This window comes from Anolis sagrei, chromosome 4 (genome assembly GCF_037176765.1).
Source record: "Anolis sagrei isolate rAnoSag1 chromosome 4, rAnoSag1.mat, whole genome shotgun sequence".
NCBI classification, from domain to species: Eukaryota; Metazoa; Chordata; class Lepidosauria; order Squamata; family Dactyloidae; genus Anolis; species Anolis sagrei.
Window position 1 is genome coordinate 170,526,448 of NC_090024.1, and position 25,113 is coordinate 170,551,560.

Here is a 25,113-nt window from a genome sequence, read left to right on the forward strand (position 1 = left end):
CATACACAGCAACATGTGGCGGGGGACGGCTGGTATAAAATACAGAATGAGCCATACTATTTAAATGATTTTGTTTTATGGAACTACTCTTTATGATTCTCTAAAATTTTATATTGTTATGGAGCAAATGTCTGCTTTTAATATGCATTTGTCTTTAGATCGAAAAAGAATCCCAGTCACAAAGCAGAACTAAGAAAAACTAAGCAGCCCAGTCTAAAAAAACCCAAAAAAAAAAAAACCAAACACACTTGTTAGAAGTTGAACAAGAAAAAAATAACTGTTGACAGATAGAGTGAAAAAAGAGATATCTATGAAAGTGCCAGCAAAGGTCTTCCAAACTGCCTGAGCAGTTCATTTTCCAAACTATTTTTCTCCAAGCAGGCAATGGACCTGTAATGAGAAAGCAAGCAAAGTCAGATAGGAGTTCCTTCATCTGGATGTAAGGATGAACCACAGCTGATGACACTAATATTTACAAGATAACTTCAAACCATGGTTCCAGATTCTGATTTGTTACACCAAGCAAATTAATTAATATGGTTGGGCACTGATATGCAAACAAACAGGAATTGTGAGAAACCAACCATACTTATCATTTGAACAGCATTATGGTGATTTTGTATATGTGCTAAGGACACAATTGTTACTATGACAATCCTTCCAGTGTTTCCTAATCTTATACCTGATCTTAATCTTCCAGTTCTCTCACCTATATGGATATGTGCTGAATATTAGGCTGAGATAGCCATGTTCTCAGCTTCCACAGTTTGCAATTCTGATATATGTCAGTTTTAAGATGACTTTTTATAATGCGTTGAGTAAGTGAAGAGACAAAGCAATTAGCTACTTTATTAGATTTTTTTTTGAAGTGGTGTCTCTATTAGGTCAAGAGAAAGATATTTTTATGATTTGCTGAAATGTTTCCTGCTGCAAAGATATTATGACTTAAACTTCATTAATTGCTTCATAAACTATTCTAAAGCTTGAAGGCTTCTGACAGCTTGTGCTAATATTAACAGTACTCAAGTGTTCGGTGCTTCAAATAATAAAACCATAGGTAGGTAGAAAGACAGACAGACATTTCTTTCAATAGATAATATAGTTGGCAAATTTCAACATAAATAAATTCTGAACAGTCCCTGTTTGAATGAGTGAAGCTTGCTCAAAAGGAGGGTTACAAAATAAGGATTTTTTTTTAAAAAAAAAACCCAATGAAAGGGCTTTTTCTTAGATATAATCAATTAGAGACAGTGTTTCCAAGTGCTATGATTCTGTGTTCAAATATGAAAGTGAAGATTCCTCTGGGAACAACTAAAAATGGTCATTCAGACCTTAGTATTTCATTTTTGAAGAAAATGTATGCATTTGGCCTGGCATTGTATATGTGTCTCCAAATGGCCTTGTATATGTGTCACCAATCTATTTTGCTTAACACAACACAAAACAGGAACAAAAAGAATAAAAAGATAGCAATCACATTGTGAGTGAACTTTAGTCCGAATTCTGGCCCAAAGGTATAAATCTTTGCACCATTTGAGGCAGTGGTTCTTAACCCGTTGGTCCCCAGGTGTTTTGACCCACAACTCCCAGAAATCGCAGCCAGTTTACTAGCTGTTAGGATTTGTGAAAGGCCAAAACATCTGAGGACCCACAGGTTGAGAACCATTGGTTTAAGGATTTTTTCCCATGGGCAGGAGGGGGGAGGGGGGAGAGGGAGGAATGGGGAAAACATCCTTAAGAGTAGGGACCTGAATTCTCTGTCAAGGTCCATCTTCAGGGATGACCAGCCATCTACAACAGTTCCCCATCCTCTTCCAGCTTTCCTCCTCTTCCTGCCACTGTTTTCAATCAGAAGTCAAGGAACACCCAACTCCTGAAAATTAAGATTTCTGACTGTCTTTGCATGCTGGTGAGACAGATTTCCATGCACAGCCACTAGAAGTGGCTATGCATCATGAGATAGCCTCTGTGGGACTATGTGCAAAGATGGTAAGAAATCAGGGGGAAATTAAGGTGGCATAAGATTGTAAGACTCCTCTGTTATTTCTGTAGATATTCAGTCCATGAAAGGCAACATATGTGACATAACTTTGTCTTCTTTATGTTTACTGCTTTCTTCAGAGGGCTAGATGCTATCATAAGTAGTCTAATATTGATATGCTATCAAATGGTTACATTATTTAAGTCTTGTCGAGAAAGAATATAATTAATTATTGTATCATACGAATTTATTATCATATGAAATCACTTGTAGCAAGTAACCTATTAATGACTCTAGGTTCTGCATTCATTCTGCTGGTGTGATATTTCTGAAGGTGGGAGGGGTTTTTTGGAGGGGGGTTAGCTAGTGTTTAGCATTTTGTTGTTTCTTTACATTATATGCTAGCAGTATTGAGGATTACACAGAGCATAGAATAGTGTGGCGCACATATTTTAATAAATAGATTAGCCAGTGCTTATATGCAAAAAATATTTTCAAGAATGAGTGCAAACTAAAGCAATTTTGTCTTTTAAATGCGACAGTGAATTTGACCTACAGAGGAACAGATGTTCTCTTAATGATGTTCTACTTTTAGGCGGATATTAAAAGCAGCATTTGCTAATTCCTTTATACACCACCTACTTCCCTCCTTTTTTGACTTCTTTCCCTGCCATGCTAATGGAGAAGCTTAGAAACCTGCACAGTGATTTCTAATTTAACTTTTTTCCTCTGGATTTAAAATTTTTGCCTTTAAAAAAGGTTTACAACCTATTCCTTATTTGCTGACATGAGAGATAACCGCATTAGTGGCAAAGCTTAATAACTTCTTGATAGGAGGATTAATGCTACTTTTGCTACTCCCCCATTTAACCACATCTTACAATTTGTTTGTGTGCTGCACACTGCCTAAATTGTGGACTGTGCATGTATTTTGAGCCACATTGAAACATCTTTTCAGGTAATTAAAAGCAGTCTTTATAATTATATACAAAAAACCCACAAAAGCTGGAATTCTAAAGCAGGATCAAGCCACTGAGTTCTCACACTTCTGGTTAAAAATGCAGCACTCTAGGGAGAAAGGATGGAAGATGCTTGCTCTAATTGAAGAAACCTTTTGTATTGAAATGTCTACAGAAAGACAGGCACACAGGGCCAAACATTTGCCCCCAGTTAGTGCAGTATAGTCCTGTGATGTCTCTGCAGAAAACTTTTCCTTGGTCTAATAGACACTAATAGTTCCCTCTTAGGAAGCATCTTCTCAGCAGCAAGTGATGCGGAACAAGAACTGATGGAGGATAAAGCTCAAGTGTACCATGATAATTGGACACTTGGGACATACAGTGACATAGAAGGCAACTGTTTTCTGGGCGGTCCTGCCACAGCACAGTCAGGTTATTGCTAATGGTCTGTTGAATGACGCACACATGTATCTCTCATGTTATGCTGTTGATCCAGACATAAGAGAAATTGGTGTTGTTTAGCAGGACAGCTGGGGGAGCACTGTGACTTGGCACTGAACAATGGAAGGACTAGTAGGATCATAGAATGATGGGACAAGAAGATGCTCCGAAAGGAAGGAAGAAAATAGAATGGATCCTAACAGTGTAAAAAGTAAACTGTTTTAGATTGTGAGAAAGTGCACATCTTATAGCACAGTAATTTATTTGTGTCTCCTTGGCTTCATGTTACATTGAATAGCTAGTGGTTTTTAGACTCGCATTAAAGTGAACTCAAAAGTAGCAATACTAGCTTCTTTCTTATTACCAATAGACTGAGCAGAGAATAAGAAAATGATTCCTAAATGTTGCATTAGGATCCACTTATGGGTCACAAAGATGATAACATAATTTGCTGAAGACAGTGCCTCTTCAGGGTGAAATAGTGCACTAATACGCAGGGCCTTGGCAGATTTGCATGTAAAACAATGGGTGTGCACACTGTCTCAGAAACTGCTGTGCTTTCAAAAGAAATTTGCTTTCAGTTGATTTCATACTACCAGATTGAAATGACATAGGGATGTATTCGATGACACAAAATAGCTCAATATATATGCATCTCTAAGTAAGTGCCCAGAGAAGAAGGAAACGTTGCATGTACATGTTTGAGAGTAAATATTATGGTGTTCATCTAATCACCATGTTTATCCCCAGTTATACGACATCTTTAATTTCAAAAGACCTAGTTAAGAGATGTTACATATCGCCATAAGATATCCTTTCCATTTGTAAAAGCTGTAGTGGCTGGAGTAATTTCTTTGCATCTGACTACAGGGACATAGCAAAATGGTTCTGATGTCTGTTCCATGCAAAGCAAAGATTGGCTGGGACAGTTAGTGGCGGGAGGGTTATATTCACCGGGATTGTGGCACAGCTGGCTGAGTGTCAGCTGCATTAAGATCACTCTGACCAAAAGGTCATGAGTTCGAAGCCAGCCCGAGCTGGAGTGGGTGTCCAGCCATTGTGTAGCCCGTTGTCGACCTTTGCAACCCGAAAGACAGTTGCATCTGTCAAGTAGGAAAGTAAGGTACCACCTTGTGTGGGAGGCTAAATTTAACTAATTTATGAGGCCATAAAGAAAAAAGACTCTGGGGAATGTGGAATGCGGAAGAACTTCATCAGTGTCGTTGATGGACAATGAAAAGCAGCAGCTCCCCTGGCAGCCAGAAAAAAAAAAGTTAAATAACCTCGGTGTATTTGTGTGTTAAATGTTGTTTGTCAAACTGGCATTGAATGTTTGCCATATATGTGTTTACTGTAATCGGCCCTGAGTCCCCTGCGGGGTGAGAAGGGCGGAATATAAGAACTGTAAATAAATAAATAAATAATAAATAAATTCAACAAGGTTATGGTATACCTGGAGGGGCTGTGGAATCTGCAGACAGAAAAGTGAATGTCAACTTACATGATGGCCACAGTATATGGGGATTAAAATCTGTTTCTCCCTTTCTCAGCTATGTCTCAAATTGCAGTCCTTTTACTAGAACTCAGTAGAAGCCATTATGGACCATGTTCCACCCTCTTTCTCAGTAGTTCATCTCCATTTTCTCACACTGGGTTCTGTTTCATGGTGTGACAGCGAGGATATTTTTGTTGATAAACTAAAGTTCAGTTCACTTGCATTGTATCTTGGCACTGAAACAAACCCACATGTTCAGCATGATTAGATTATCACTGAGGTAAGCAAAAGTATCTTACTAACCAACTACAGAATAGCTCTTATTTGGAAGTAAAATCAATAATTGTTGAAGTCATCATTGTTGTGCTCAGCAGTACATGCCATTTTCATAAATCATTCACTTTCATTTTCATCAATCATGCATTACAGCTGGAGAATGGAAACCTGTTGTTGGACATAGATGAAAATCTTGATAGAGTCACTCAGGTAAGATAATCCTTGTAGATGACCTCAACAAAGCTAGGTAGAAAATTGAGAAGATGACAGTAGAAAATGCAAATGTTTTGTTACGTTCTAAAAAGCTAATGATTGGGTACAAGTAGTCCACAAGTTATGAACTAGATAGGTTCTGTAGGTTTGTTCTTAAGTTTAATTTGTGTGTAAGTTAGAACGGGTACATTTTAAAGTATTACTCCAGCCAAAAAATGTTAGAAATAGAATTATGTTTAGTATTTTATCAAGCTTTACAACAAATTCTTAGCAGCATGGAAGGAGCCTGTGAGGCTGTTGGCTTACTCATTAAGGCATAGATTTTATAGCCAGTGCTATGTAAACATTTACTCTGTTGTGTTATTTTGGGGTCCACTGAGGGATTTTTTTCCATACAGAAATAGATATACAATTAGTACTTCATGCTTTTATGTTACTAAAAAAAGTATTTGCATTTGAACAAAAGGTCAGATTTCTGCCCCCAAGGAGCATACTTACTTTGGAAACAGTGTGAGAGAAAGAGAAAGATTATGATTATAATAGACTACAACAAAAATATGCATTTATCTATATGTACATACATACTGCCCTTTAAATCATGGAATTTTGGGAGGGTGCGCAATAATAAAATCAGGTTAATAGAAAACAATTACAATGTAAAATAATAAAAATAATTTAAGACTATTAAGATAGAATAATTTAACAACATCACAATTCTTCAAGGGCAGCCCCTGTAGAGTATGCAGCAATAATCTTGCAGGAAAATTCTGAATTTCTGTGACCAGGTTATTACTGTCTACAAAAAGCTGTGGTAAGCAGATCAACCTAAACGGGCTTCAAGCATTCAACCCATAGAAAGAAATGGATCAAGGAGCATACTCGAGAGAGATCACCTGTATCCTGCTTTATCTCTGCTAACTAAAATTAAAACATAGGTTTGTCAAACTGTAATAGAAATTTAGTGGAGCCCCAGAAGGACAATGAGCAATGTAGAAATGAAGTCTTGTTAGGGAAAAGGCAGGAGAAATGAAGTAGTCTTGAAAGACTGCCTCTAAACAAATCAAGCAATTACTCTTCCCTGGTCTTAAAGCCTGGCTGGAATCCCATAAAGGCATTGTAGCAGTTTTCAGAAGGAATACTGTCACAATCCTTTCTAATATATTAAAAAAAGGAAGGAGTCTTGAAGCTTGTTTCTGTCAAATATATTTCAGCATAGGCTGCTATGGAGTCTGTTTCTATAGCTAGTGTTAAAGATGGCACAAGACTTTCTTTCTATTAAGATATTATTATTGTTATTGTTGTTGTTATTATTATTATTATTATTATGCATTCATGTCTGTCTGATCCACATTACTAGTAAGGCACCTTTTGGATATGCAGCTATCACTGGGATTTCTTTTTTCTCCATTAAAACAGATGCAAATAGAAGCAGGCAATCTTCCAATGTCCATTTTATTCAAATAAATGTGATCTTGCAAAGAATATTATTAGCTTTTAAAAAGATGTTTTATGTATATTAGATAAATTAATTTTGATCAGCTTTATTCCATGCATGCTAGTGCAACTTCTCAAACTGGTATTCACTTTTCATCTCACAATACTTTCTCTGCTTCATTCCATGAAATATCTAATTATTTCCTATGAATTTCAAATGATAGTTTATGGAAGCGCCATATTTTCAAATCCAGTTGAAATTGATTAGGCCAAGACTCTCTGACCTACACCAAAAACTGGAAAGTTGCACAGGAAATGCCACTTTGGCAAATTGATTTGGCTTCCAAATTATTGCTGGGCATTCATGTAATCATCAGGATTAAATGAGTTTCCATTGAAATCTGTAGTTGATTTCCAGATGGTTCATGTTATATCTGGAGTAAATCTACAGTTTTAAATTATTGTGTTCATGTGCGTTAATGGATTGTAGCTGTTTTGGTGGATTTTAACTGTAAATGTTTTAGTGCTGTTTGTTTTTAATTCTATTTTAATGTTTACATATTTGTATATTTTAAATTGTATACTAATGCTTTTATGTAAAGTCACTTTGAGTTCCCTTTGGAGAGATCAAGCGGGATATAAATAAATATAACAACAACAAACAACAGCAATCATAATAATTCATGCACACACCTTTGCGTGTGCATGCCTCCATTCCACAATCATTTTCTAGCAGAGCCTTTTTGGAATAAAGATTAACAAGAAATAGCTTTATCAGAGTACCCTTGGCTCACAGAGGCTGAAAAATAATCTCTTCCCTAGATAATTGAGAAAGAAATTTCTGCCAGCCTGCATCCTTTTAAGAAGTGGATTTGTTACGCCTCCTTAGCACATGAGGAGTTGAACCTTTAAAATGGGTGGCATCTTATTAAACAAAGAATTTTATCAGACAAAGTGCTATCTTTCAAACAAACATCTGAAAGCATTCTTTGTCTTTTTACTTGGCATTTCTATGTGGAATAACCGGTCACTTCCCTTCAAATTAAGACTACATTTCATTTTTTCCTCTTTTTAATGACTTTGTGCTACAAAAAGGGTCTAATTCACTTTTCATTTTGAGTGCCTTTAATTGAAGTCACTTCAGGCACAAGTACACCCTTTCCCTGAAATCGGAGCTTAATGACAGCTCCAAGCTTGGAAGCCCAGTGTCAAGAAAGGAAGTCTTTCTTGAGCCTTATGATTACCTTGCACTCTCTGCCAAGCAAACAGATCTCTGCCCTGCTTTAAATCTGTTTGAGCTTTCTGAATATTGATAGAATGTATAGCCCTGTGAAGGGCACAAGCAGTACAGGGATGAGAGAAAATGACAATCAATATCCCAACGAGCCAAGATATTACTCATAAATATTTTATAAGTACTATCTTGCCACGTTGGGATAGTTTTGACTTCGAGTACTGCCTGCCCAGTTCATACGTCCTCTGCCTCTGGGCCTACACACACAAAACCCAATTAGGTCCACATTTTAACATTCTCAGTTTGGATTCAGTTATATGGTATGAATATCCATACAGGTGAATTGTTGTGTTATGGCTATGCTTTCAAAGCATCTATGCATTGATATCTGATGGGCTCGTACTGAATCATGTATTTACAGTGACTAAGGTTCCCTGCCAAAAACCTTTACAGTTGCCAAACATTATTTAACAACTGTAATACAACTTAATTTTGCCCTTACACACACAAACACACACACACACACACTAATTGTTTGTAACTTATTATTTCTGAGTTCTGGGCATTATGTCATTACTTTATCAAATGACAGGTTCGGTCTTCTGACATCATTGTAAGGGTAAATTCCCCAATGATTCTTGTTACCTAGATACAAAAAGGGTGTTCTAGAGGTCTGAAAGCTCTCTGTTCAGAAGACTTTAAAACCCCTTTTAATAGTACTCATTCACACTTTCCCTCACTCAAAGGTTTTGGCTTCAAATCATACAAGAAATAAGAGCTGTGGATGAACTTTCCTGTAAGGCTTTATCTCCAATAAAAAGATAGTTCATGAGCAGAATATTTATCTTGTGTCACTTCCTCTACAGACAGTATGGAAAGTGGGAACTTGTACCCACAGATTTCATAGGACCTCCTCCTATGTAGGTATTGAAGCATAGGGCATGTGGTGTAATGTACTTCACACCTCTCTCCTCATGGATAGTAAAAAAAAACAAGAAAGAAAGATATTAAGCAAACAATTCCCTTTAGAAAAACATATTCACTGGTGACTACAGAAGCTCATTCCTACTCAAGCTTTCACGTCAGAAGGTTTCAGTTTCCATAAAGTTAATGAAGTGAAGGAAGTGGAAGCACAACCACCATGGCCTCATATACATTGCCATATAATCCAGTTTCAGAATGGAGATTAACTCATATAATCCAGTTCAATGTAGTTCAAACTGCATTATGGCAATGTAGATGGGGCACAGGAAAGCAATTAATGTAAAAATCACTCCATGAACATATCCAAATGCAGATTATGCCTATTCTCTCAACAAGAGTTCTATTGTACGTCGTCCTTCTAGTAACTCTTAATGGTCCTATTGTGTTGTAAAAGTGGAGAAAACAGTCCTGACAAAAGTTTTGACTCATCTGTAAATGCTGAATATGTTTAAAATTGCCAATCACTGATTTTCTCTTAGAAAGCATCATAGCAGCAGAGCCAAAGCTCCTTTTATCAGGATGATCTCTTTTCTTCACTTTGACGTGCTTTAGTCCATTTTCTCATGCTGCAAGAAAGAAGACAAGAAATATTTCTCTATTCCTTTTCTTTAATATCATTGTTCATGTGTTTCTACATATAGTCCATGACCTTCAAGTAAAACCAGTCTTTCTGGCTCCTTCGAATGTAGAAAAACCTCTATATTGTTCATACTAGGTTGTGTGCTTCCACTTTAAATTCCTTGGATCCATCCTATGAATCTTGAAATATCCTGTTTAGGGAGAATTATTTAGAACTCCAACAAAGAAAACTTTAGTTCCTCCCTGAATTACAAAGCCCAGGATTCCATAGGATGGCATCAAGGCTGTGCAATTTAAATCAAAGCTGGTGTGGCATTCAACAGATAAGGCTGAGAAAGGTAGAATTCCCCCCAATAAGATTTACTAAAAGCTCTAAAGATGTGTGTCAGCACCGGAAAGAGTATGAGTTCAATGAAACAGGAAGAATAGCCATCTTCTAAATGGAGTTCAGATTTCTGAAACTTAAGATAATATTCCTATAATTACCTATATGGGAGTTGAGCTAAATGCTTTGGAACATTTTTTAAGGCCAGCGTCAGGACAGAATTTTACTGGGCAAAAGTTCTTGTGTCCTTTTGCTCAATATAACTTTCAGACAGAAGGATCTCAAGAGGCTCATAATTTTCTGCTGCAATATTCCTATACCAAGGACACTTATTAATTTTGCTTAAAATTCCTTTTTCTTGCAGTTACTATAATGGAGAAATATTAGCAGAGATTAAAGAAACGACAAATTCTTAAACTAATTTTCCTTAAGATTTGCCTCACAGATTAGATAGATACACAAAAGTTGGCAGTCAGACTCTACATAATTCACATTTGAACGCAACTAATATCTTTGCCTTTCTAGCCTAATCATCTTCTCTATCACTTAATGAATGAAGGAGGATACGTGCTTAACTTGTTCCTTTGTTTAATCCTTTACAGGCTGTTCCCCAGCTAGAGCTGTTTGGGGACATGTCCACTCCTCCTGATGTAACCTCTCCCCCTGTAAGTACTGGTGTTAAATGTCCTGTCTCTTTCTCCCATGCTCCTTCCAGCTCATCAGGCAGTGATTTAAGGCATGTAGATATTCATGAGGAACAATACCCCATACTGAAGTTGAAAGACTTTCGAAAAGCTTTGCAATCACATTACCCAGTTTGACTATTTCCCTGTGTAAGATAGCTCATTACCTTACTACTTTTCAGCACTAATTGCTTACACTGATCCCCTGTGAAGCTATTAAAACCACAAAACCTTAGACTTTTATAAAGAAACAGGTGCTGGAAAAAATTGCATATATCTGAGGAATTGGAAAAGAGCCCTTTCAATTCACAGAATACATTACAAATGTATGTGAAGTTTTTCTCATACAATTTGCTCATCCTTTACTGAACTGCTGCTGCTTTCTCCTGCTGCTTCATCACATCTACATCTTCTCTCTTATTATCCCACCCATCATCCACCCCATGCTTTTCTCTCTCTCATTCATGCTAACTCTTTTAATTAGGAAAGAGAATGTGGTGCCAGTTCTTGGCAGCAGAAGCATCAACTGTTTTTCCACCTATATAAGTGCATTAAAAAAAATCTTGTTTTACAGACCCCTGCAACTCCAGGTGATGCCTTTATCCCATCTTCATCCCAGTCACTTCCTGCTGGTGCAGAAGTATTTAGTTCTGTACCTTACGGCACTGCTGCTGTACCCTCAGGTAGGTTATTCATATCAAACTGTATAGCAAAGGACATAAATGGGCAATCTGAGCATATATAATTTGAATGAGGACTATGTATTTTACTTCTAGTGTTGTACATCAGATATGGAGAACCAACTTGGTTCCATTTGGAATGTTAGTTGCCAAGTTCAGATATGAATGTTCCTGAATGCATAGGAATGAGCCATGTCAGACCTATCATCAATGCACATTTCCTACAGCATGCTATTTTTCAATGGATGCAAATTGTGGGCTGCCATTGAGAATTTAACTCATAATCCATTGATAAAACCTCTTGGATACTTTCACATCAACCACAGAATAGACTCCATATCTCCAAGTAGTAGTCAGGCTGGCCCAACTTACCACCCTACATCGAAGAAAATCTGATGACTTTCGGGTGTTTAGACCCACCAAAAGCTTTATGTACCTATTTTCAAGTAAAATGATTTGGGATTCCATTTTTTGGAACACTAATATCAAAATTGCGAATACAATTTCTTGCTATTAAGATAAAAATCTGGTATTGGAGACAAAGATTACATACTTCCATTAAGATTAAAAAAATTAGAATATGAAAATAGCTAACCTCATAATTACATCAATAATAGCTATTTAAACTTTATACAGCAAAAAAAAGAGCCAACATCTAGATACGTGTGTATTATATTGAAAAATTATATTTTAAATTATGAATGACTTCAGTAAACTTAATAAGCTTGGTGTTATCTATGAAATTGGGTGGGGGAGGGTCATCTCAAAGTGTACCTGATCATCATCAACAACAAAAAGCGGAGAACATAAAGCACTATGAATGTAAAATACTAAAATGTGGACTTCATACAAAATGTTTTTGCAAACTGATGAATCTTTTGGCCATGTTTTCAGAAAACCTTTTGAAAAAACAAAACAAAATATGTATTTCCTTCAGAATGTGTCCTCCACTAGATCAACATTATCTTCACTGAAAGCAAACACACGGCTGCTACATCTTATACAGAAATGTCCAAAAATCTAGTCATACTGAGTGGTAAACAAACAAACAAAAGGGATATAATATCACCTGCAATCATGAGTGAAGACCAGTTTGGGGAGTAAATGATGGGTTGTTACCATGTTCCTTCTCAGCAATGCAGTCTGCGTTGACCGAGGTAGTGGATAATTAGTCCAAATGCATCATACTTTTGGACAGTCTTCCTCAGCCTGAGACCTCAGCACTCCCATCCTCTTTCTTCTTCTTTGCTATATTGAAATGTTCTGTTCACATCACATCTGTGCATATGTCTCATGGTTTTAACTGGATGTGCTGCACAGACCTCAAACTCTAACCATCCCTTACTGCTCTGAGGATGTCAGCCTTCATCTTCAAGGTTTCTCAGAGTGATTAGTTCCATCCTCCCCCCCCCCCCCCCCCCGGCACCATTAACATTTGCTAAGCATCTTTTCCACTGATCAATGTACATAGATGGGGGTGGTGGGAATGTTTAGTCTCCAGACCAATTTGCAATCTTTACTGTAATGTGCTGGCATTTAAAATATTGCAGTAGACTTTAAAATGTGTGTGCAAAAAAAAAAACACTTTTAAGCATGTGAAAAATATTTCAGCTTATATCTCATATATAGTTGCACAGCTTCTTGAGGGTTATTCAAAGTCTTGGATATTTTGTTGTCATCTTCCCATAGAGGGGAATCTTTTCTGCTGTTGTGTGAATGCTGTGGCTACTGGAATGGAAGGAGTAAAGAACTAGTCTCTGATATAAATCTGAAAAGAACCGCAGGAAAAAGAGGGTCCTTTCAATGACAGCATTACCCTTTGGACTGATGGAATAATGTTTTCTAAGGTTGCATTTTAGATGACAGATAGGTTAAGAACAATTTGGAAGGAAATGATTTTAGATGTGGTACACAGTGTGATGCTTAGCATAGTTCAAAGCAATGCCCTTTGTTAACTAGCTTGCTGAAATGCAAGAATAAAGCTATCTTTGGAACCTTCCACAGCTGCTCATCAAGCTAAAAATACTGAGAATGATATACAAGTAACTATTGGTCTGTGCCAGACTGGGTAAGTGAGTGAGCATACAAAATACTATGAAACAAAGGAATTTGGTTCAAGGGGATGGAGCAGAGAAAACATAATTAGAAACACTATCTCCTCACTATTTACCGGAGAGCACAGTCTTGTGAAGAAAGATACAGTTTTGTGTAAAGTCCAATAATGTCTCAACTTGCCCTGTGTCTCTAATTTTTGCCATAAACAACATTTTAAAGGGAATCATTAGGGTAGGATATTCATTGGAGCAAAAGAATCCACTAACAAGCCAACTGGTTCCACATTTGTGTATCTGAACAACTTTTCTTCCTTGGCTGCCCTGTTTTTGCTATTCCTGTTCTGAAATTGTCCCCACTCTCTTTCCCCTGAAGGTTATGTTGCAATGGGAGCTGTCCTGCCCTCCTTCTGGGGACAACAACCACTTGTTCAACAACAACTGGCCATGGGTGCTCAGCCTCCAGTTGCTCAGGTGATGCAGGGAGGACAGTCAATTGCATGGGGACAGCCTGGGATATTTTCTCCCACCCAGCAACCATGGCCATCTGTAGCTGGTCAGTTTCAGCCTGCTGCCTTCATGCCAACACAAACTGTTTTGCCTTTACAAGCAGCCATGTTTCAAGGTACCGTTACTCCCATTGCTACTGTTCCACCTACAAGTGATTCCACCAGATCAAGTCCACAGACAGATAGGCCTAGGCAGCAAGCAGGAAACGAAATGTTTAAAGATTTCCAGATGGCTCAGCCTCCACCAGTGCCATCACGAAAACCAGATCAGCCTTCCCTCAGTTGTACCTCAGAGGCCTTCTCCAGTTACTTTAACAAAGTTGGGATGGCACAGGAAGCAGATGATTGTGATGACTTTGACATCTCTCAGTTAAATTTGACTCCTGTGACTTCTACAACACCATCAACGAACTCACGTGAGTACCCCAATTTTCTCCTGCAACCTCCAGCAAAATGTCTCCCATTTCGAAAATGAAGCCATTCAAAGTGTCCATGTGTATAATTAAAAAGTAAATAAATTTGATGTCTTTGAATTTGTGGAAACATGAAATTAAGGATCACTACATCAAGTTAGAGGAAGTTTTAAGTCACTGTAAACATTACTTCAATGAATCTAGATTTTTTAAAGACAGCATAATGGCTTAAAACTGGTTTGCATGAATTGATTTCTGGGCCACTGAAGGCATTCTATTAGTATCCTCATGACTTGGGGAAATTCAAAAATTCTGCAGGATTGCTTTTCAATGGAAACTCTGCCAAGTGGCTTACTAATTCTGGAATAATAATTACCAGCCTTACTTATTGTGATTACATTGTTGCAAAAACATTTTGTCTGAATTATCCCTAAATTAAGAGCTTCTGATGAGAGAATTTCTACTCAAGGGAACAGCATTTTCCAGAGCTGAATACATATTCAACTCTAGATTGCATGATTTTAAATAAGTGGTTTTAATGTTTGATATTTTTTTAATGATTGTTTTAATGTATATATATTTTTTACCGATGTATGTGTGTATGGCATCGAATTGCTGCCTGTATATGTGAGCCACTCTGAGTCACCTGTGGGGTGAGAAGGGCTGGATACAAACATGGTAAATAAATAATAAATTACGTGGGGGTGAGATTGGATCTAAGCAGATTGTTTCTGATTGGTTCTCACCACAATGATGCAACATTTTATTTAATTTTAACGTCTGTTTTTCAGTGGTTTGCAACATTTGGTTTTTCAAATGTTAATATACTTCTACTGATTTTTGACTTGGTTTCTTTCACACAATAAGCAGTGAAATTGGCTCCAATGGGTTTGAGGAATTTTAAAAATGTATTTATCTTCAAACTCTACAATACTCTCAAGACTCCATTAATATATATTATTAGAATTAATTTTGTTCCAAGAAAAACGAATTAGTGCTGCAGCATTAATTAAAAATAAAGCTAACACAGGACATGCTTTGTTGATATACTTGTCATACAAAATGGCAAGGAGTTCCTGAATTTGCAAAAGACAAGAACAAATTAAAAGCTTACTATGTTTTAAATGTCATCACACCATCAAACTGAGTGATTCTAGACATTAAGATACGCAGAAAGCTTTCTCTAGAGACCAGCTTGTCAGATCCACATGGCATTAAATCTCTCATTCTTCACACACTTATACCACACACTAGACAGATTGCTCCCACAACACTTCAACAAGTCCTCATATGATATTTAGGATTCAGTAGTTCACCTAAGAGCCCACACAGTGTAGAATTTGAAGTTTGACCTAGGGTTCTAGAAGGCCATGCTTCATGTTCCCATTCAGCCATGGAAGCTCAATGGATGACTTTTGGCAAGTTATATTCTTTTTCCCTCAGAAGAAGGAGTGGTAAACCTCTACTCAGTCAATCTTGACATGACAACTCATACATTGGAGCCAACTTGATGGCTTCTACTAAATCCAGGTTCTTACTGTTGTTTTTCTTTAGCTCCAACTCCTGCTCCTAGACAAAGTTCTCCATCCAAATCCTCAGCTTCTCATACCAGTGATCCTGCTGCAGATGACCTCTTTGAAGAGGGCTTTGAAAGTCCAAGTAAAAGTGAAGGGCAGGAAGCGGTAAGAGACACAATTTTAAATTATCCACAAATAACTGCCTGGTTATTTGAGGCAACACATTTCACAGAAGGAAGTTATGAGATGCATGCACAGCTACTAAAGCTTTTTCTGTAGAAGGACCCTAAAGTTGAATAGGCACAGGGAAATTGTTTAAATTACGTAACAGCTCTCAAACTTGCAAAGCACAGTTCTAAACAGTGTCTATACATTGTACATGTCTTTCAAAACCAAGCTAGAGGGATAACTCTAGTAGATTGCTGCTGTCCCACAAACAAGAAGTTCTCCATTTGTGAAAGAAAAGGAAGAGAGTTTCTGAGACCTTTTATATACATTTACCATAGGGCTCAGGAGTAAAATGTGTAGTACATAGTACTGTAGATTACTCCAGAAAATGACATAAGATATACAATTATATGTCCCGTCCCCCCCCATTTTCTCCTTCAATGCCATTTTTTTCTGAGCTTGGAAACATTTCATCAAATGGAAGGTAATATAAGTTATGTAATCTTCCCCAAGCTGAAATGGTTCTTCTTTATTCCTGACTGTGCATAATTGATATCAATGCTAGAGGACACAGTGTTTATTTTGCCTCTAACCTCAGTCCTACAGTTTCCCTGTGTGGGCCAATATTCTGAAATCATTTGTGCATACAGAAGCAAAGGTATGCAACTTAAAATCGAAGGCAGTACATACCAATGTAACATTTTTGTTTACATATCAGGTTAAAAATGTATCTGCATGTTTCCCTTTCTTTTATTTTTCTACTCAATTGTTCTTTTGGTCCCTCTGTGAACACTAATTCCTGCTACAACTATGTCTCTCTAAAATAGGATTTGGGAACATCACCTATAAAGTACTCTAGATTTCAAAGAACAGGAAAATGTTGACATCTGAAAATAAAACTAAGTGGAAGGCAGTATCAAACGCAACAATAGTAGTAACAGCAGTAGCAGGAAGTTTTCAGTTTGAAGAAATTTAGCTGTGTGGGTCACTTTGATACATTTAAAAGCAGAAGTCGTGAACACTGTAATTGTAGGCTCTGGACCTATCCCACATGCAAAGAAACAACAGAAGCATGACTTCGCTCATGATTTTGCAACTGGTTAGTTCCAAGTTTGTCGCTGCAATATGTGCTTGCTGTTGTAAGAAGCCATTAATGGGTGTCATTCACATTGCTACAACCTCACACTTACCATCACGGCCAGTTGTGAAGATATAGTTGTCTGTGAGAATATATCATAAACTTCAGTGATTGCTTCTGTGATCACAAACCAGTTTGCTAGCCTGTTCAAGTCAGCCATTACTCTGCTCCATTTGAGTCGACTTCAGGCTGAGAAAGGCAGTATATAAATGCAGCAAACAAATAAATAAATGGCTTTTCAGAGTGCTGAACAAGCACTTTCGCATTTCAAAAGACAACACCAATCTAAGTATTGGATGAATCTTGGAATGAGTTCTAAAAATTAGATGAGTGACTTTACACTTTAATAGGAAGAAGGCCAAGTGTTTTATTTTCTTTTTTCAAATCCTGCAAACATTTCCACCATTTCCTAGGATAAGAAAAGCCTTTCTACATTCTTAGACCCAAATTCACCATGATGCCATATTTAATCCAGCTTTTATCATAGTACACATTCATGATGAAATGCAGCCATCATTTGAAAATAACATCAGATTTTGTTTTCCTTGTTGTTGAGAAAAAAGGTGTTATGTTCTTGTATTCTAGCCTGATGGATCTCAGGCCTCATCCAACAGTGATCCATTTGGTGAGCCCATTGGTGATACTGTAAGTCCACAGGGCGATAGCTAGATAGCGCAGGTTGGGGTAGGTATCTGTCCTTTTCTCTGAATCACTTTTGAGCTGTTCACTTTCACCATTGCCTGCCTTCATTTACATGGATGCTATATTTATAATATTTCATGTTCTCACGTCACTATTTCACTTTGTTTGTGCTGTCAAAATAGAGGCCTGTTTTGAAATAACAATGCAATCCTAAAGAATATAAAGACTATGAATATTATTGTGCAATTGGAGATCATCACATTCACCAGAAAAACTGAAAATATGTTACTGCCATTCCACAAGTTCTGATATTCCTAAGTAGTATTTCAGATTTAAGCACTTCATGTATTTGTGATGTCATTTATGAAGTGGCAGGTAATCTGGGCTGAAATGACATTGATCTTTACTAAAATAATTAAGTATCATCTTCCAATTAAGATGCGCCTTCCTACATCAATGGTCAATTGAAAAACCTATTACCTGAAGGGCAAAATAAAAAGAAGTAAATGACAGTATCCACATGTGGATTGTTACTTCAGACACCACATTCCTCTTTCTCATTATATATGTTTGTATATATATCATGACAAAATATAAAATGACACAATTGCTTTAATCATTAACTGTGCACGCTGCATGTTGTGGGTGTTGATGTTTTTTTTTTTCCTGAAGGTTTCTGGCTATTTTTATTCTGGCATATGTGTCTTGTTGGAAAGACAGTGATGTTACAGTGCTTGTGACTGTTGTGTCTCATCTCATCTCAATGTGTTCCAGTGCCACTGCTATATGAAAAATGTTTCCTTTGTTACCATATGCTGTTATTTAAAATAGCTTGAGCACTAAGTGATTTATTGCTCTTCTTTCTGTGAATGGAACATTTAAAGCAAATGTATATAAGTTGTGAATTTATTTTTTGTGCATAATGCACACTGGCTTCTAAACATTAAAGAATGTACACTCTTTGGTAATGTGTTCCACCAACACCGAATATCTGAATGCACTAGCTGTCCCTTCCCATTTAAACCTTTCACATGGTCTTCCAAAACCCTTCTTTCCCCACTTGAAAGTACTGCCAGCACTCAATTTCATGCAGCCCCACTTGGTTTGCTTATCCAGTACCAACACCATCAGCCAATCACCTTTTCCCTAGTTTTAGGTAGACATGAAGGCTGAAAAATGTACAAGCTTCTATTTCCCCTTCTTGATCCCAATACCAATAACGTGTGGTTTGCTAGTACTCTACTGAAATATAACAATCCATGCAAATCCAGATATCTTATTTTCCTAGTCAGACAACATGACATAGTAAAATGTCACAAAGAAAGCATATTCTGTTTTGATTTCTCACTCCACACTCAAGCTCGCATAGATTTATTTGTTTTTCTCATTTAAACTTTGTTAATGGTAGCAATTTTGAATATTCTACTTTGATTAGCCATGACAACTTTCTGGGACTTTTTAGAGCCCTAAATAACCAACTTCTTTTTTAACCTGCCCTGTACTCCCTATTTCCCTTTGATTGGAGTCTTTATTGTTATTGTTTTATTTTATTTTTTCATATAAGCTTCTTCACTTCTGCTGTTTAATCTGTTCACGTCCAATGTTCTCATGAGTGGGGCAGCAGTGGAGAAACTGGGGAGGTGGTTTTACTTCCTTCCAGCCTCCCTCCCTCCTGTGCCACCTGTAAAAGCTAATCTGGAAAGTTGGGAGCATTCAGTACCAAAATGGAAAGAGCAGGCTGGATTTAATCAACTTTCACCAGCATCATGAATTTTTTAAAAAAGTTGCCATTTATCCTTTCTTCAGATTATTTTCTGTTTTGGCACAACCTAAAATATTCTAGTTAAAGAACAATATGTTTGAATTAAGCATCACTGTGGTATGTGTGTTCTTATTATTTGATACTACAATATCACTTCTAGGGAAAATGCTCCATGTTCATCCTCCCCAAAGAATTCTCTAAGCAGTAGTTCACACTTTGACTTGATGTCTCAGTATCTTTAGTCTCACTTTACTGATAAGCATGTTCCTTCAGTTGAATGATTTTTTTTATTTTAGAATTGCAAAGGGAATGAGCTAGGTATAAACACAGTGTTTTCTGATACAAAATGAAGGATTTAGAAGTTATCTATTCCTTTCATTATCTTTGCTGTACATGTGCTTACAATGATCTTGTTTATTCCATCACTATTCAAGTAGACATTCCCACAAGATATTCTTTAATGTCATTTCCACACTCTTTGTTAGTACCTCCTTTCCATAATATCTTCAAGTCTTTGTGTTTGAATATCTGGGTTTCATATCAGTTTCCACATCCCAGGCTGTGTTCCTCTTCTGATCTACCTGCAATCTTAAATTTAAGCTTTCAGACTTGGATTTCCCAACTAACCTTTAAGAAAATGACAGCCACTCTCTTAGTTGTCAAATCTGCAATCTACTGATAAGTGAAATCGTTGCTTTGCTTTGGTTTATAAACCAGAAGTCAGAAGGACTGTCTTAAAGCTTACAAAAATCCTAGCCATTAAAACAAATGTGTGGAGATATTCCTAGGCAGCATTCTGTTTAGAATGTAGAGCTGCAGAAACCAAGGAAATAAAAGCAGCAAACAAACATAATGCTCCCATTATCTTTCTGTGGTATTATTAGTACAAGTGCTGAAAAAAACACCAACTTTTCTTCAAAAGGATATGGTGTTTTATTTTCTTATTTTGACAGTAAGAGAGGTGCTTAAGTAATCTTTCTTCAAGCTGGCCAACAGGCTGATTTCCAGTGGAACCCCTGGTGGTTCAATGGGTTAAACCCTTGTTCCAGCAGGACTGCCGACTGAAAGGTTGGGGGTTTGAATCCAAGATGCAGGGTGAGCTCTGATCTGTCAGCTCCAGCTTCTCATGCGGGGACATGACGGAAGTCTCCCACAGGATGGTAAAACATCTGTGTGTCTCCTGGGCAATGTCATTGCAGACACCCAATTCTCTCACACTAGAAGCGACTTGCAGTTTCTCAAGTCGCTCCTTACATGAAAAAAAGTGCTGAAAAAAAGGAACTTTTCCTCAAAGGGATACTGTGTTTTATTTCCTTATCCATCAAGTGATATAAATATTTTGACAGTAAGAGAAATGCTTGAGTAGTGTTTCTTCAAGCTGGTCAAAATGACCAACAGGCTAATTTCCAATGGTACAAACTTTTTGACTTTTTGTTCTTTAATGGTATCACATTTTGACTGCCTAAAGGCTGCCTCCTGCAGGGCTGAACCTTCTTTCTGAGAAGAAATGACAGACAAAAGAGCCTACGCAACACACACTGCAAATACAGATGAATCCACCAAGTGTCAGTCCTGTTACCAATTTGTCAAGTGCTTCTAAAAATAGAGATATGCAGATCCAAAAGTTCAACAACTCACTGCAAAGATCTGCTTATAAAGTGTTGCCTGATGCATCGTGAAGGGAATATGAATGAACTAGTTATGTCAAAGGACTTCTCAAAGAAAGTAGTTAGGAGTTTGCTTCTTGTTAGTAAACTCAGTATGAAAAAGATTTCAACAAGGGAAGGACAACTATGGCAAGTCTAAACTCTTCTGCCCCCAGGAGCTTTCCAGAAAGCAAACAGAACAAAACTAAACTAAACAGATCATAACCAAACCGAACCAAAAGAACTGGAAGTTGCTAGAAATAATAATAATAATAATAATAATAATAATAATAATAATAACACTTTATTTGTACCCCGCTACCATCTCCCCAAGGGCTTACATAAGGCCGAGCCCAAATACAACAATACAAGCAATAAAACAACAATACAAGCAATTAAAATAAAAAAACATGGACAACAAGATATGCAACATTAACAATAAGACAACACACAATTAAAACTGTGGGAAGGCCAAATGTAAAAATTAAAATTGAAAATAATGCTAGTGCATGGGCGAAAAGGTGGTAGTGGCATTTGTGGAAACATACAAGCAGACTTTGGAGGACAAAGTGCTGTGGGATCATTATTCTGGGAAGGCACACTGGAACAACCATATCTTCAAGCTCCTCCTAAAGACTGCCAAATTTGGGGCCTGTCTGATGTCCCTAGGGAGTGAGTTCCAGAGTCAAGGGGCCACCACTGAAAAGGCCCTCTCTCTCGTCCCCACCAATAGCACCTGCGACGCTGATGGGATCGAGAGCAGGGCCTCTCCAGATGGTCGAAGAGATTGTGTGGTTTCGTATACAGAGATGCGGTCACTCAGGTAAGCGGTTCCCAAACCATTCACAGCTTTGTAGGTAAGAACCTGCACCTTGAATTGGGTCCAGAAAATGAATGGCAGCCAGTAGAGCTCCTTGAACAGGAGGGTTGACCACTCCCTGTAAGGAGCCCCAGTTAACAACCTGGCTGCCGCCCGTTGGACCATCTGAAATTTCCAAGCCGTTTTCAAGGGCAGCCCCACACAGAGTGCATTGCAGTAATCCAGTCTAGAGGTGACTAAGGCATGGACCACCTTGGCCAGATCTGATTTCTACTTCTGATTCTGAAATCTGGATATTTAAAAAACAATCCAGAGGAAGGAATTCAACTTGCCGTATATACTAGTGTATAAGCCGATCCGAATATAAGCCGAGGCACCTAATTTTACCACAAAAAACTGGGAAAATGTATTGACTCGAGTATAAGCCGAGGGTGGAAATGCAGCATTTATGGGTCAATTTCAAAATAAAAATAGATACCAACAAAATTATATTAATATAGGCATCAGTAGGTTAAATGTTTTTGAATATTTACATAAAACTGTAATTTAAGATAAGACTGTCCAACTCTGATTGAACCATTATTCTAACCTTCTTCAATGTAAATATGCTTACATGTCCTCCAATAATAATAGAGTAAAATAATAATAGAGTAAAATAATAAACGTAATAACAATACAGTAAAATAATAAATGTAACAATAACAATAATAGAGTAAAATAATAAATTAATAATAACAACAATAAAATAATAAATTTAATAATAACAACAACAAAGTAAAATAATAAATAATATTGACTCGAGTATAAGCTGGGGGAGACTTTTTCAGCCTAAAAAAAAGGACTAAAAAACTAGGCTTATATTTGAGTATATACAGTATTTAATTTTTTCATTCCTGGAAGTTTCTGAAGAGAAAATTCAATCCATCAACACCACCTTCTTTCCCCCCATTTTTAATAATAATAATGATTTTTTTTTATTTCTACCCCGCCACCATTTCCCCAAAGGGACTCGAGGTAACTAACAAAGCACTCCAAAGTATCGCAGATAAAATAAAAACAATTACATAGACATCAAAGCAATAAAACATGAGCAGGCATTTTTGTCAGAAAAGGGATGGTCTGGAGAGTCCGAAGGAGTCAAGGACCACAAAAGCAACCTTGACGGCTACAAGTGAAGCTAGGCCTATACTTTTTTTGATTTCATCTTAAAAAGCAATAATATATATATAAATTGTATACATGCATAAGCCAAGTTAATTAACCAGTAAATAATAAGATGGCTCTTTCAGTACCTCCCCAGCTGAATTTGGGTCTACATAGAAACATGCAATATAAAAGATACATTACAATCTATACTGAGGTGCAGTTCCCTTGGGATTTCTTGACCTTCTTTTTCAGTAGCAGTCTCAGTGCCAGGTTTTCCTTCTGGTTGGATGAGCAAGGAGCAGAAGACTTATTTTCTGAAAAGCATCAACTGAGATTCTCGTTTCTGTTCAGCCACCCAGAAGGAAAACACTCTGCTAAAAATCTGCATGAGAGTATAGAGGTCAAAGAAACCTTGGGAGAATTGCAACTTTAAGTTCATAATGCATCTTTTATGGCCAACTTCCATACATCAGCAAGAAAAAAATTGGCCATCTCATTGTCTGTGAAGCTTCTGCTCCCCAAAAAAATGAATATTTTTTTTTTCGGGTTAATAGATGATGGATGTATCAGGGGGACAGATCTAAGGTGTCTAGTAATACATTTATTTTGGAAAGTAAGTACAAAATGGTAGCATTTCCTGGGGGAAGGAGGAAGAGTAAAGCAGACACGCTATTTACTTTGAAAGTGAAGTTGACTAAGGAGTATTTGTTATAATTTTTCAGGCTGATGCTTCTCTATAAGTTTTATGGTGGAGGAACATTTTGAGAAATTCCTTAGTTATGGCAGATACTAGCCATACCTGAAAATGAGCTTTCAGGAGGAAAGAAAGGTATATAAAGGAATTCATTGCTTCTGAATGACAAAATAACCATTTATTTTTGTATACATAATTCTGTTAACCCGTGAATTTTCTAAACATGTCTTTTAAAAGAATGTCCAGTTGCAAAACTGCTAACAAACTGGTCCAAATGGTTTTCCTCCCCTACAATTTTACAATAAATAGTCACCTCTAGAAAAGATGGAAATCATTCATTCATATAAGCCCTGAAGTGTTAGGCCAAAGAAAACTGAGATGCAATTTCCTGTATCTCTTAATACTGATTTTCTAAATTGATCTGAAACCCTTTTTTATGCAGTTCCTAATTGTGAACTTATAAAGGGTCTTCTCTGGTCACAGTATTATTTTTTCCTGTGCTTGCTTTTTATCACCTTTTACTCATCTTGAGATGATATAAAGGCTTTATTATATTTTGGGGTTCTAAACAGATTTGTGCATTTCTTACTCTCTCCTAAAGACATATTCCAGAACTTTTATTTGTATGGTATGCTATTCACTCACACCTTTTTCTAGACATTTCATCTAGAATTAAAGATGCAACCCAAATTTAAGTGCAGTCTATTATTTATTTAAACCTCCCTGAGTCCTTATCTCATGGAGATCACGGGATCCCACAGAAGCCATTCTTCATATAGAGACCTACAAGATACCTGATTTTGAGCACATGCCAACATGCTAGTTTTGACCTATAAAGCCCTGTATGGCATGGGTCCAGTTATCTAATACACCATACCTTCCTGTAGGAATCTGCCTAGGCATTGACATTTTCAGGAGATGTCCTTGTCAGAGCACACACACCCCAACTATTTCAGACACATCTGAAGGACTGTTTTTGGTGGCTGCTTGTAGGCTTCGGAATTTAATTCCTTTGGAAGCTAAAATGGTGCCTTCCTTGCTTCTACATGTTTGTTTGTTTGTTTTTTTAAAAAAATGAATATATGTTTTAAATTGTTTTTAACATAATTTGTTGATAAACAGCTTTGCTTTTCTCTATTGTTTTTTGTTTTAAAATGTAAACTTCATTTAATCCAGGTTGGGGAGATGAATGAATGAAATGAACAAGTAAAGTAAATAAATGACATGAATAAATGCCAATCTTCCTTGGAACAGAGCACTCTTGATAGTCCTCAGCCAAAGGCATGCCTTCATGCAACATCTTTTCCATAGAGATACAGGGGT

At 37.1% G+C, this 25,113-nt stretch overlaps 1 protein-coding gene across 10 annotated transcripts in view; it reads left to right on the forward strand.

Moving 5' to 3' along the window:
• The window catches only part of DAB1 (DAB adaptor protein 1), a 787,489-nt gene that overhangs the window by 758,250 nt on the left and 4,126 nt on the right, over positions 1-25,113 (forward strand). For 6 of the 10 annotated variants that reach the window (XM_060773591.2, XM_060773584.2, XM_060773582.2 and 3 more), the window contains 6 exons: positions 5,306-5,362; positions 10,524-10,586; positions 11,179-11,287; positions 13,712-14,260; positions 15,812-15,939; positions 17,666-17,764. In XM_060773591.2, the coding sequence (XP_060629574.1) occupies positions 5,306-5,362; positions 10,524-10,586; positions 11,179-11,287; positions 13,712-14,260; positions 15,812-15,939; positions 17,666-17,749 (990 nt within the window). In that variant the 3' untranslated portion in view covers positions 17,750-17,764. The remainder of the gene's footprint in view (positions 1-5,305; positions 5,363-10,523; positions 10,587-11,178; positions 11,288-13,711; positions 14,261-15,811; positions 15,940-17,665; positions 17,765-25,113) is intronic. The other 4 variants (XM_060773592.2, XM_060773590.2, XM_060773589.2 and 1 more) reach the window with 3 other exon arrangements.